Source organism: Schistocerca piceifrons, chromosome 2, assembly GCF_021461385.2.
Source record: "Schistocerca piceifrons isolate TAMUIC-IGC-003096 chromosome 2, iqSchPice1.1, whole genome shotgun sequence".
In the NCBI taxonomy this organism is placed as follows: Eukaryota; Metazoa; Arthropoda; class Insecta; order Orthoptera; family Acrididae; genus Schistocerca; species Schistocerca piceifrons.
In genome coordinates this window covers 312,684,492-312,698,887 of record NC_060139.1, presented here as the reverse complement: position 1 = coordinate 312,698,887, position 14,396 = coordinate 312,684,492, and the positions used below count along the sequence as shown (strand labels likewise).

Genomic DNA, 14,396 nt, shown 5'->3' with positions numbered 1-14,396 from the left:
CGAAACGCAACAAAGAGCAGAAATGGAATTCCAAACTTTAGAAAATGTTTCGGAATCGGAAGCGAAAATCAAATCTGTACCCCTTGATGATGAATACGGGGGAACATGTATAGAGGAACCAGCTACGGAAGTAAAACCGGTAGTCTCCGGGAATTTAACTGATTTATTGAATGTTTTGATTAATGAAATCAAGAGTCAATCGGCAGAAATTATAGCTCTGTCTGCCAAGCAAGAAGCTCAGTCTGAAAAGATTGAACGAAAGCTAGACAATCAGAACAAAGCTATTAATGTTGTTAACAACAATGTTGGAGTTGTTAATACAAAAGTTGATAAAATCAAAGAAGATATTGTTGTAATTAATACCGAAATCGGTAATCTTAAACAGGAAATGATAGGCGTTCAGGCGGAAATTGCGAGCATAAATACTCGTTTTGATTCCGAAATTAGCAGAATCGAGAAAAGTGTAGGAGAAGCACTTGCTCCGATCATCGAGAATAAGGTGACGGAACAAATTCAATTAGTGAAAAAAGAGGATCAACAGAAGGTGGAAACTTTAAAGGCTTTAGTGTCCGAAGTAGACACTAAAGTGAGGGAGCAGGCTAATACCTGCGAAGAGAAAAAGAGGGAAGTGGAAACGCTTGCGACAACCACTTGCCAAGTAATTACGAGAGTGTCGGAATTAGAAAAGAAACTTGACGAAAAACAGAGCTATGTGCCAATCTGTGCACATAGTTCGGAATTGTTGACGAAAGAGGAGCGGTTCGACCCCTTGAAAAAAGGCGGTATACACGCGACGGATTTCATTAAAAATTGTGAAAGAGTTTTACCCAGATCATGGACTAATGAGAGAAAAATTAATGCGGTTATTGATGTGCTGGCTGGTGATGCCAAGCGTTGGGGCTTAAACCTCAACATTACGAACCTGACTTTTGACGAGTTTAAAAATTTGTTTCTGGCTGAATACTGGTCGGAGCAAAAACAGCAAAGTGTCTGGCGCGAATTTGTCGTATCGAGGCCTTTCGATGCGAATTCGCGCGGTTCGATGAGGGAGTTTTGTGAGGGCTGGATCCGCAAGTTGGAATATTTGCGTGATCGCCGCACGGAATCCGAAATAGTCTGGGAACTCTACAAGAAGCTTCCAGATGATACAAAACGCTACGTAGGAAGCAATTATAGGACAGTCAATGATTTCCTGGAAAGAGTTGAGGACGAGGACAATTGGCGCAATAATCGCGACAGTGGTAGAGGCCGTGGTAACAACAACGGGTACCACAGCAACCACAACAACGATAACCATGGAAATAATGCATACCACAACCATGGCAGCAATAACAATAATGGTTCGGACCGTAATGACAATCGGTACAATGCAAATAATAACCGGAATGACGGAAACCAGTATCATACTAGCATGATACGGGCTGCGCAGAATAGTAATAACGCCAGAGGGTGTGACCAGCCGCATCAGCAGTATCCGGGGAGCGTATCTGCTGGGACGAGACAGGGAAACCATTAGCCGCGCCGGTGAGGGGCCGACCGGGCGTGGAGAAATTTTGGCGGCCCAATAACAGGAGAAAACCCAGGTGTCGTCGTTATGAAAATTCCGTATGGAATAATCAACGGCGGGAGAGTGTGCCAGTATTAGGAGAAAGGAGTGCGCCCACAGGTAGTAGATCAGCTATAGACACGGCAGTAGAAAATACATTCACTGTCAGTGAGAACAATTTAAGTAGTGTTCCGGAAATCGACTATAAAGTGGCAGCTGTAATACCCACAGCGGAACTGGAGATTGAGTTTAAGAATGATTCGCAATTGTTGAGAGAAGATCAGATGTCGGATAAAACGTCCGTCATCGAGCGAAGGGATGCAGAGGGGGATGAGGTCTGGTTAAGGCAGTTCGGTCGCTTATACGACGAACTAAGAGATTATAGGGGCCTGTACGGGAGGAGTGTTTATAGGGAGCGCGGGCAGGATTTGCCGCGTCTCGTCCCACAGGAAGATAGTATTTGTGAAGTGATGGAAAGTTCTGGCCCTAACCGGCAGACTTTACCAGAAATAGTTAATGTTAATGGGGAGCACGAGCAAGATTCGTCGTGTTTCGTCCCGCAGGAGTTAGATGTTGAAGTAGTAACGGAAAGTTCTGGCCCTAACCGGCAGACTTTACCGAAAGTTATAGTGGTAGAAGTAGCCGACCCATCCGACGCAAACCTCCAGTTTAAACATTGCGAGAGTATTAAGGAGAAAGATTACGAAAATTTTAGTGATAGCCGGACACGATTGGTAGAAAAGCACATAGATTACAGCGTGTATGAGGTTAGAGCTGACATTATACAGTCAGACGATAGCAGTGTGGGTTGCGCAGATCCAGAGGAAGTAATTTTAGATGCTACTGGACACATTCCTCCAGGTAGATTGGCAGATGAGATCAATCTGACCAAAGTGGAATCAACGAAGGTGACAATTAGTGAATTGATAGCAAAGCAACACTCACTAGTTGACGAGTTACAGGAAAAGGTTTCGGTATTGGAGGCGAAGCTACAGACTAAGCCTCAGGACAGACGTGTTGAAATTAAAACTGTATGTGAACAGAGGCTGAAAAAGCCGCCAGATAAGCCGGATTTAGGATCAAAGCCGGATGGTTTTTTCTGGAATGACCTGGATATAGACGAGGATTTACTGTGGCAAAATAAAGAAACAATTGAGGACAAGTGTAGACAGATAGTAGTGTCTGTTAATATGCACGACCTACAACTAAACGTGTTGATTGACACCGGTGCAGAATTGAGTGCTGTATCTGGGAAAATATTTGAGTTACTGAAAGACAGACCTGGCATCGTAGTTATGCCAGTAACAGGAGTGAAAATTATCGGTGCTACTGGGAAGGCCAGTAAACCGGTCACAAAACGGATTTTTGTCAACTTCGAGATATGTGGGGCACGATTTGAACAAGAGTTTGTCGTCGTGCCAGACTTAACTACGGAAGTAATTATCGGGTTAGATTGGCTATTAAAGTACCGTGCAGTGATTAACTGCGAAAGCAAAACGTTGCCATGTACGTCCCAAGATAAAACAATAGTAGTTAGTTTTGACGAGGCAGGAGACGGTGTGCATAGGCAATACCAGCCTATACACATTGTTAACTGGCCGGATGGTATTGATGTAGGTATGAATTTGAACTGCCGTAAAGTGAGGAATCTCGGCATTGACAAAAGTGTAGAAAGTTTAGTGGAAGAGATAATCAAATTCCCCCCACGGATTGACATTAGTATTGGTGTGAAAAAAGATCGTTTGCGAGAAGTAATGAAGCTTAAAGCCGATGCTCGCATACGTCGTCATGACGCTAAAGCGCGTTTTGCTAAGTTTGCGATCGGAGACTTAGTACTTGTAAAAGCTCATGAGAAATCGAGCGAGATAGACAATGAAATCTCTAAATTTAAGTTTGTTTATAATGGACCATATAAAGTCATTGGTATGCCTCACACAAATGCTTACGGAATATTGTAGACTTGAAATTGTACCAACCTAGGATCGATTAATACCACACAATGGGTAATTTATACAGTATGTAAAATAGAGTGTAAGATTTAACGATTTGCTAGATTGCCATGCTTTTGACTGACCAAGGTCATTAAAGAAGTTGTAATTAATAAGTAATTAATTTTGATTAATCAATTTAATTTTAATCAATTTAATCATGATCTAATCAACTGAAAAATCCAAGCTGCTAGTTTAAGTTTTCAGCTGAGTCACAGTAGATTAAGGAATGTAAATATGATTTTGTAAATAGCTGTAAGATTTCATAAATATGTGATTTACTAGTCATTGCCGATGTACTTAGACGCTGTTTTAAGTTTCAGGCTAGTACATGCGTGTGATGATGGACAGTGTTGAGTTATCCACTGTGATAGTATTAAGGGACTCCTTGAGATTACTCGGGAGTGAGTTTTTCCTAAAGAATTCAGTGAAACGGACGTTCTGGAAACGCCGTCACAAGGGCGAGTGAGATCAAGCGTGCCGCACACGCGGGCGCAACAATACTGGCGAGGCGAGCCGCTGTCGGCTCTTGTGCCGCTGTTGGCTCTTGGGCCGCTGTCGGCATTCTTTGTACTTGCGAGTACGGAAGGCGGAATTGTTTTTCTTCCTGGACAGCTGAAAGAATTCTACTGTCAATATTTATGGTTTTTTCGATCTGATGTGTGTTGTTTTCTTGTTTAGCGTTTAATGGACTCCCATGACGAGAATATTAATTATGAAAGGGTTATGTAAAAATGTGTATTCTAAGTAATTAATTATTAATTTGCGTATTTTGATCTACCTGTTTTTATGACCATGTACTCTGATTAATTTTGTAAAAAGTATTCCATTTCTTGATACTGTTAGGAATTTTAATGATTTTGGAATAGCTAAACCATTTTCTATGTTTTCTATGAATTTTGATATGTTGTCAACCTGTTTTATTTTGTGCTAGATGACAGAGTGGAATACGATTAGGAGTGTCTCCACTCAATTATTATGGTCTAAAAAATTTATTTATGCTTAATTAGACGAATGCTAAATTTTGTTGATGTTTTGAGCATATGCATTTCCGCTGTTTCTTTTTTGGGACATTTTCTGAGTCTGTTTACGTTACACGAACTTCCTCAGACAATGTGGGGCACGTGTAACGCCGGAAATGCATATCCTCCTATTTCCATCTATTGTACTATTATTTTTTTTCCTTGTTTTGTTACCTCAAGATATGACATTTCTGTCTCATTATATATTGTAATTGTTTTACTGTTTGTATATATATATTTATGCATTTATGTTGATGTATAATTGGTTTGTTTCGTAAATATTATTTGTATTTTTACGCTGGGTCTTGCCTAGGGAAAACTGCTATCGAACGATTACATCGATAGGTCGTGTGAAGACTCAAAGTGTGTAGGATCTTTGGTAGTGTTAACTCTGCCGCGTGGAGCGCGGGCAGAACGGGGGGAGTCTGGCGGGAGTAGCGAGTGGAGCAGGTGTTGTGTGACGCTCCCGCGAGTTGCCGCGCTTTCGGGGTTTGGCAGCATGTAATTGCGCTCGACTCGCGATGATAGTTTCTGACATGGTGTCGCGGACGGGAAGCATTAGCTGGCGCACATCAAGAGCCCGTTTCGCCTGGTGACCGTGTCGAGAAGAAGGCGCGCCAACATCCAGCTTCTGCAACAGCGACGGCCGACAATGAGTGACTGTCGCCACCTCCTCGATCGACGGCTTCAAACCTTCAATCAACCAACAAGGAAGACTAAAAGCACGTAAAGTTTCAGAACTGTATGGCAGACCTCAGCTTTTCAAATTGTTCCATTTGCCTCGCAATATTACAGCAACTTAGCATGAACCTTTGTTGCTCATTGTCCCAATTGCATTGCCAAGCAGGGTCCCTTCCTTTTCCGAAATGAACCCGAGTGTCGTTGAAATTCAAACGCCAGCATTAAAATAATATAATTAGATTTCACTGCTTTAATTTCAAAGTTCAGTAGCTGGCTACAATATTTAGGTTACACGAGCACAAATTTAGAGTGCGAGTTTTGTTAGCATATTTTAGCTTACCTGTGACTGCAGCTCAGCTTGGTACGTACTAAATTTTACTATTGTTAATAGTTCAGAATCATTTAGTTCAAGTTCAAAGTTAAATCTCTTGTTTCTAAATTGCGTAGAGTCAAGTTGCTTTTGAAATGATTGTTGAGGTAGTCCAAGACTAACCGTATTTTACTGGATTTCGATGTGCTTCAGAAAGAAAGCTCACTATTAACTTCAGTCACTAAATTAACTTTCGATTTTCCGGTTTTATTAATTCTTTTGCTAAATTAAGTCAGGGTGTAGCGAAATTTATTACTTCTGACAAACTTTCAGTTTTCACACTACACGTGTCAACCTTCAGTTGCCACGCTTCTAGTGCTAATTATATGTGTAATAATCTTTCTTTTTCAGTTACTATAGTAATTGTCCTTAGGACTGGCGACCGTGATTTCTCCAAATCTCAAATACCTAATTACCGCTAGTTAATTGTTAATGTAACGGCTGCACATTTACTTTCTTTATTAACTTTACCCCTTTTCAAAATTAATTTCCACCAGTTTCATTAGCACATTTCCTTTCATTTAGATGTAACCCTTTCCTCCCTCTTTACCGACAGATTAACTTCGGTGACGATTGCTTTTCCAAAACTCCCATTAGGTACACGCGGTTTCATTTTTCACTGTCATTAAGGTCGATAAGTGAGGGGGGAGGTTACAAGTTATGCCAATGATGAAGAGACCTACTGTTAAAGATTCTGTGTAGTACTACTTTTTCCACTTGGTGTGACTACTGAAACCCCATCGTTCACCTACAGCTATATTTCTCCAAGGAAGACACAAACTATTTCAGTGTCTTACTGTTTCTACAGTTCACAAAGGCGATAGCAATAAACACCTGCGAACAGCGTAATGAGTATTTCACGAGGTTCCAGCTAGCACCTAGATGACGCCGACATTTTGCCACGATGTTTCGGCTTAAAACTACTGAGCCATCTTCAGGTGTGTTTACACCGGAGACTACTGGCGCACGTCGCTGACTTTATACAGAAAATTGACGTGGTGGTTCATGCTCATTCATTTTAAGACGATGACCGCCCTTTGTCAAGTTCAGCGTCATGCGTGGAATATTGCTCCTTCTATTCCGTCCAGGCACATGCTTAATGGTGATATTGCGTGCATGCCGTCTGTCGAACTGTGGGCCTCCAGATTTAAAATTTGGATGTCAAAACAATCAAATTAATATTTCTGGACTAGTCGTTACACGTAAAAGATTTCATCTAAATTAGGCAAAATCCTTAAGAAACATCAAGTTAAAATAATCTTCCGGCCACCTACAAAAACGCATGCTCTTCTCGGCTCGGCAGAGGATGATCTGGTTAGGCGAAAGGTTGGGTCTAGAGAATGCCATGCCAATGTGGCAAACCCTACATTGGTACGACCACGTACATAGTACATGAAAAATACATGGAACATGAGCGCCACACTCGCCTTTTGCTTCGCAGTAAGTCAGTCATAGCCCAATGCTGTATGTCCACAAGACGTACTATGGATTATTCTGCATTCAGTTATTAAGAAATTTGTAAGAATACGTTTGGTAGAAGATCTTATTAATAGTGAGGGCGGCTGTCTGTCTGGTACGGCTTGGTAATCCGGTGCTTCCTCTGATATGTTCAGAAAGACAAATTGTTAAGCCTAATGACACGTCCAGCTACAGCTAATTTTATTACTTTGAGAACTTTATTATGACACGTCCAGCGACAGTTAATTTTACTACTTTGACAACTGAAATTTAACTCCGCCAGCTTGCGTTCTGACAGAGGGCGTCTATGCAATATCACCGTTGCGCATGCGCCTGTCCACCTCAGAGGGTATAGATGTACTACCTAAAGAGCATGTAAAAATTTGTGCTGGATCGGAAATCGAGTCCGGATTTCCCGATTATCGCAAGCTGTCGCCTTATCACTTAGGCATCCGAGCACACTTCCTGGATCGACCCAAACTTCCATATGTCACAACCCATCTATTTGTTTTCATAGAGTAAAGGCTTTCACATTTGAACCTGTAGTTCGTTGTCAAATATAAATATGTATAAGGCAAAGACGGGCTGTGACGAAAATAACATCGATAGTCTACGACTTCTCGTTGGCTTTTCGCTTTATTCTAAGACCTCCACGGGTGCGAGTGTCATTAAATCAATTAATAATCTATGAGAAGAAACAGATAGGTGTGTGACATACGGAAGTAAGGTCTTTTAGTTTTCGTGCAGCACCTGTAAAGTCATGATGAAAGCCCTGGGCATCTCGGGCGACACCATGAGGAAGGCCACTATGTACCTATAATGAAGAGAGAGCCGCCAGTGCTAGGGTCAACTGGGATGGGCAACGAGTTTTCAGTGACATAGGCCGCCATCGATTATCGATGATTGTAACAGCCGATAGACGGGCCCCGGTGTACCAAACGCCTCACCAATTCGATGCTGGAAGACAATAACTGGTGAGTAGCCATGACATTGGCACCTCCTCGTTGTGAGTTACTAAAGCCACCACTGCACACTTTTACCTTTGCTCATTCCTACGACAGGACACAAAAATTCGCTTCACGGGTCTGTTTAGTGGCACGAGAGAGAGACAGGGATGCTCCTCCAGCTATTGTGGCAGAAGCCACAAGAGAGTGATTGTGCACCATGGAAAGATTGGCCGTTAGAAGTGCGAGTGTGTATGTGCCAGGAAGAGTCAGCTACACATTATACTTCCTCCCAGACGCTAGAATGGTTCCTGAGCTGACCCTCCACATACAGATAGAAAAACGTGGCGGGAGAGTTTAATTTATAAAATGTATAGATGAAGAAGATATGTATAAATCATGGTAATAGTAATTTAGTGTGGCTCAATGGCCTGGTACAGGTTTATCCATTGGACACCACTATGGAGACTAGCGTATCTCTATTCTATTTACCCAAACTGGTAAAGTGACCTACGGTTTAAAGTGGAATCCGAACCACATGTCGTTTCTGGTGAATCTCCACATTATTTGGAGTTGAATGCTGGGTTAGAAGACAGACTGAAAAGCAGGATTCGATCCCGCAGCATATATATTTCCAAGTTCATGCTTTACCAATAGACCACCAGACCTTGCCCAAAGAGTGCTCAACCTTTACTGCTTTCTAGAGTTGCGGCGCCTGTTCTACTAGATAGCAATTTCATTGTTTTCACAGCGGCGACAGATTTTAATTCATGATAGCTCAGCTAATTTCCAGGAAATATTTATAAATTGTGAACACGAACTCTCCTTATGAATCAATCTAATAATCAATACTAGATCAAAAACCTGACAGTAGTTCCCGAGGTTACACCAAACATACAGACAGGACCGAGCAGGGGACTTCAGTTTATATATGTTGACAAGACAAATAAGATAAGGTAAGCAGGCATCTCCCCCAACTATTAGTGAACCACTGAGTGCAGGTTTACTCTGGAAGTTTTCCCAGCGCAGAGTTCCATCTGCAACTACTGCCGGGAACAACTAAACAGAGTTAGAATATTCATCCGCAGTAATGTGTTGCAGGAGGGAGGTGCTATTCTTTTTACAAGTCCAGGAACCGATACATTGTGTCGACAGCAGTTCAATATCAGCTACATCACAACATAATAGGGTTATCATCATTACACAGCTGAAAAGGAATACGAAATTCTTCGCTTGACTTTACCCGCGCACATATTATAGACGGAACCATTTAAAGTTGAACATTTCAATTACATTGTGTCTGACTTTGAGGTAGGACGCTCCTCAAGTATTTGTCTGCTACCGGCAGGGACCACAGATCGACCGACCCTTAAGATCGACACCATTACGATTTAGAATTGCTATTTATACCTTTTGAAAACTTATGGGGTTGATTGGGGTACAACGCGATCCCCACTTATTACTGCGAAACTGTATTTGTTATTGATTTCTAGGGCATTATGGCGTCTTTTTACTAATACTCACAGGAACCCCCTCAGTGTAGGGGTCGCAAGCTCAGTTTTTAGTAAGGCTCATGTGAAAGTGTTGTGTTAACAATTATGACAGGAAAAATATTAGCGGCTAATGACACAATGTGCATCAGGATGGCGACAGAAAATGAGTGCTTGGAGGTGCTGAGGTCAGCCTTCTATGAGATGTATGTATTACACTTCACAAAATGAACCTCATCGACATTCAAGAAATGTTCAAAACAAACTATTAACTTGCACCATGAACACCGAATGAAAAATGGCGCGCCACAGTGATCACAAAGGTTCGCACCGTCAAGATCGAAGGCGAACTCCTCGGGAGTTATGAACCGTGCACGACGTTCAGCTAGGTATCCACTCTTAAAGAATTCAAGTAGAATCATATCAGCCTAACAGGATGATGAGAACTGATGGAATATGATGTCTTGCAACCGAATGCAAAACAGTCTGTCGTGGAGCTTATCGTGAAACTGGCTACCCTGTAAGGCGTATCTGCAGATAGTGCGATAATATGTTTTATAAGCACGGAAAAAACAAACATCCAGAGGCTGAATTTGTCCACTGGTTCCAGGTGGTATGAATTGCAATGTCACACTTTTCCGGAGAGATAGTTTGCTCTAGAAGAATATGATTTTTATACGCAGATCAGGAGTAAAGCAAAAGCAAATTATTTTTACCAGCTATTGGCCAAAAGCAGTACTCATACCATAGATGTAGTTCTCTTCAGTCCATTTTCCCACTCTTGCTTGCTGTGATGTAAATATACTCTGCTGCCCTTGCAAGATCACGCGCTAGAGAAAGAATCGTAAGGGGCTGAACACTTCCAACTTCTCGAACCACAATAAATAAATTTCCAGCCAATTTACCATCCAGGTTAACAATGGGCATAATTGTATACGAATGGGATAAGGCATTGACGTTAGTTGATCTTCATACAACTATTTTGGTACTTCTAATTTCCAGGGTTCTTTTCATATCCTTTTCCTCTTCTAATCCCGATTGGTTGGAGTCGAAAACAAATTCTCTACTGAACGATGGGATAAGTTTATCTATTCTATACATTTTCGGGCCGATTTCGCAGTTTTCTGCGCACCGTCAAGTTGAAAAATTGTTTGAAATTTAGTTATCTTACGTCTTCCAATTCTGTAGCACTGTTTGAAGTTATGCTACCATCCACTGCTTTCACTTAAAATCACTGCAATATATGTAGCGCTCAGTTTGGTGTGCATAATTTAGTAGATCACTATCGTGCACATTCTGTAAGTGGTATCGAGCATGTATGAAACGCGGCAAATACCAGTTTTTGTCTTGTCTTGAATGCCGTTGGTTTTCTTATGCACTACACGGTCATACTGCTGCGGATTTATTCGAAATCTGTTCATAATGCTTTTTTTTTTTTTAATATGCTGCGGTTGATCTTCAATGTAGGTAATTATGTTTAGTATCTGCTCCTTGGACAATGATTGTCTTTTACTACATTTCATTGGAGACGGCATCTGTGGCTCCCTGTCCAACAAGGATGATGAACTTCATGGCTTGACAACTGTTTCAATATCACTTTCACTTGTTGAGCGCGTATCGTCATCATTGTACTCCTCATGTACATTGTCCACATAGCCGAGCGTGTACACCATACATTCCGCTGAATCAGCTAGCAGAAACGGTAATAGTTCATCTGCCACTTCTTTCTCGTTCTGCAAAATTCCTCGGATGCCTTTTTGATGAAATGTCAACATCGACAACTATTGTTGTAGATATAATGCAATGTTTGCTTTGTTTATTGTTGCTATTGCTCTGCTCTGTATCAACACCACTAGCACTGCGCCGGCCGGTGTGGCCGAGCGGTTCTAGGCGCTACAGTCTGGAACCGCGTGACCGCTTCGGTCGCAGGTTCGAATCCTGCCTCGGGCGTGGATGTGTGTGATGTCCTTAGGTTAGTTAGGTTTAAGTAGTGCTAAGTTCTAGGGGACTGATGACCACAGATGTTAAGTCCCGTAGTGCTCAGAGCCATTTCAACCATTTTGAGCCACTAGCACTGTAACACTGTAGTGAGTTACTTGTCGACTAAGCAGTTCAACTATGCTCCATAGCCTCATGCTGTGCTCACCACTGGATACTTCCAGTCCCGCCCCTATTGCCATTAGCAGCCAATATTGTGATTGTGCGGTGGACAACATGTAGGGCGTCGATTGCCGTAAACGTCGTTGGCCCTTTGCAACCTCGCACTCAAGGGGGTTCCTTTAGAGACTTTCCCTGACTCTTGGTTTCTTAACTGTGAACTGTATTTAGTATATTCGCGTAGTTATCTGTTCAGAGACCTAGGCGACTGCACCATTATGACCAGCGCTTGCTTCACTCTACGTATTTTCATACGCTGGTACGCGTCGCTACAGAAGTTGTATCGGTCTGTTTGCTGCCTAACAATTTGCCGGTATCGGTTGCTCTTTGCTTCTAAATGACTCGCTTGCTTGTGCTGAAGGCGACTTGTCTCGACGCCTAGGCCTTTAGCAAAAATGTTGCGATAGCAAAATGTTGGTTAACGAGCGCGCTTTTGTGTTGTTGCAGAGCTGTGCGAGGAGTGGGCGCTGGCCAACTGCAAGGAGCTGGAGGGCGACCCGGCAGAGGCGGCCACGTTCACCCTCAAGTACCTGGGCAGCGCGCTCGTGGGCGCCGCCAGCAGCGAGACCGCCACCGCAGAGGCCATCAAGACCATCATCACCATGGTCAGTAACGTGATCTACACCCTAGTCCTGGCCAGAAAGTCTGCAATGTATTTCTAATTCAAAAAATAAAAGGAAAACACACTGATCACACAGAACATCGTGACCACCTACCTTACAGCCCGTATGTCCACTTATTGCACAGATAACAGCAGCGACCCGTCGTGGCACGGAAGCAGTGAGGTCTCGGTAGATCGCTTGAGAGAGTTGGCACCACATCGACACTCACAGGTCACCTAATTACCTAACATAGAGATGGGGCCCCTCCACGCCCGCACCAAAGTGGTGACCAAACCAAAAGTTCTACTGTCACCTCCGTCAACATGTTAGTTATCTAGTAAGTGGATCACAGGATGCTGGGCTGTGATGTTATCCGTGCGTCTGGGTAAGACTACGCATTAACACGGTCCATCAGGTGATAGATAATGGACGAAACGCGAGTGAGGGTAGCGATTTGAAGAGCAGAGGGGAAAAAAGTGCCAAGGCTCGTGCCGTGGGAAAAAAACCTCTGCGACAGTGGGGTGGGTAATAAGAGCAGTAGTGGCTTACTAGCTGCGATAGTTCATGCAAGGTTGGATTTGTTAGTATGGGTATCATGCATCATTACCGTGGCAAGCGATGGCGATGTATTCCAGTTGCTGCAGCCGCTACATTCCTGGAACAATCAAGATCGTTATATAGTAGTGGGAGATCGGCCGTAGATCATCTCACTGTGTGGGGGATGTGTAGAGCTTGTCTGCATGCAGTGTACGGTACGGCTTCCCTGCGTGGTGCTAGTTATTTGGCAGTGTATTCCAGCTGGATACCCAGTAATGGCGTCTGATAACCGTTGTGTTTGCGTGTGCTTGGCCATAGGTGTTAGGTCCTTACAAGTATGTCTTTTGGTCTTTTATGTTTCCATCTATGGTTGTGATTGTAGTTCGCCAGATTCAGAATAAACGGGTTCTGCGAATGTCTGGAGTTTCTGTATAGTCTTGTGGTGAGTTTGTGGATTACCTCCGCGAGAGTCTCAAGTCGGTATTCCCGGTGAATGTCCGCGATGCGTGGGTATCGTGGAGCATTGCTTATGATTTTGAGTACTTTGTTTTGTATGAGCTGCAGACGGCGCAGGCGTGTAGGCGCAGCGTATCCCCAGACAGGAGCTGCGTACGTCATCAGGGGTCGCATAAGTGTCATGTACATGGACCTCGACACCCTTCTGTTCAGTGTGCTACGCCTGTTGAGCATAGGGTAGAGCTGTTTGAGCCTCGCGCTAGCTCGGTTGGTCATGTGTTGTATGTGGTCCCCCCAGAGTAATTTCCGGTCCAGCCAGACACCGAAGTATTTGACTTTCTCACGGAAACGTATTGGGCGTGCATGTAGAGTTATTGGTCTGCAGTATCGGTGTTTGCGCAGTTGCTTCGGTCTTCTAGTGAACAGAACGGCTTCGCAGTTGTCGACGTTTACTCTAACACGCCATTTCTCCAACCAAGGCTCAGCCACTCTGAGTGCAGTCTGTAAGCGTGACGTAATGTTTGATGGTTTCCAAATTTGCGCGAGGTTGGCTGTGTCATCCGCGTAGATTGCCATCGTTGTGTTGTGTGTGGTTGGGAGATCGTTTATGTAGAGGTTAAACAGTAGGGGCCCTAGGATGCTTCCCTGGGGTACTCCCGCGTGTATACCGTGTCGTGTTGATTGTTTTCCCTGCACGTCAGTGTTGAAACTCCTGTCTGTGAGGTATGAGTGAATTAGACGCACCAGTCCGTCGGGGAATCCCGCGTCGCTGAGTTTGCGAATGAGGCCGTTGTGCCATAGACGGTCGAAAGCCTTTTCGATGTCCAGGAACACCGCCCCTGTAGCTTTGTTTATGTTGAAGCCATGTGTTATATGTTCAACGACCCGTAAGAGTTGTTGTGTTGTGGAGTGGTGATTCCTGAAACCGAATTGCTCCGGTCTCAGGATGTCATTTGTTATGCAGTGCCTAGATGATGCGTTTGAGAATCACCTTCTCAACAATATTACTGAGCGAGCTCAGAAGGCTGATGGGTCGGTAATTTTGTGGGAGGCTGTGGTCTTTCCCCGGCTTCCTGAACTTCAGGACCTTGGTCGTCTTCCAAAAGTAAATTCCGTGAAGGTGGGTGATGAGCTCTGACGCCATG

At 43.5% G+C, this 14,396-nt stretch overlaps 1 protein-coding gene across 1 annotated transcript in view; it reads left to right on the top strand.

Annotated features, from left to right (window-relative positions):
* The window catches only part of LOC124776440 (low density lipoprotein receptor adapter protein 1-like), a 197,963-nt gene that overhangs the window by 130,710 nt on the left and 52,857 nt on the right, over nucleotides 1-14,396 (top strand). Inside the window, exon 2 of the mRNA XM_047251438.1 lies at nucleotides 12,104-12,261. Within this exon, the coding sequence (XP_047107394.1) occupies nucleotides 12,104-12,261 (158 nt within the window). The remainder of the gene's footprint in view (nucleotides 1-12,103; nucleotides 12,262-14,396) is intronic.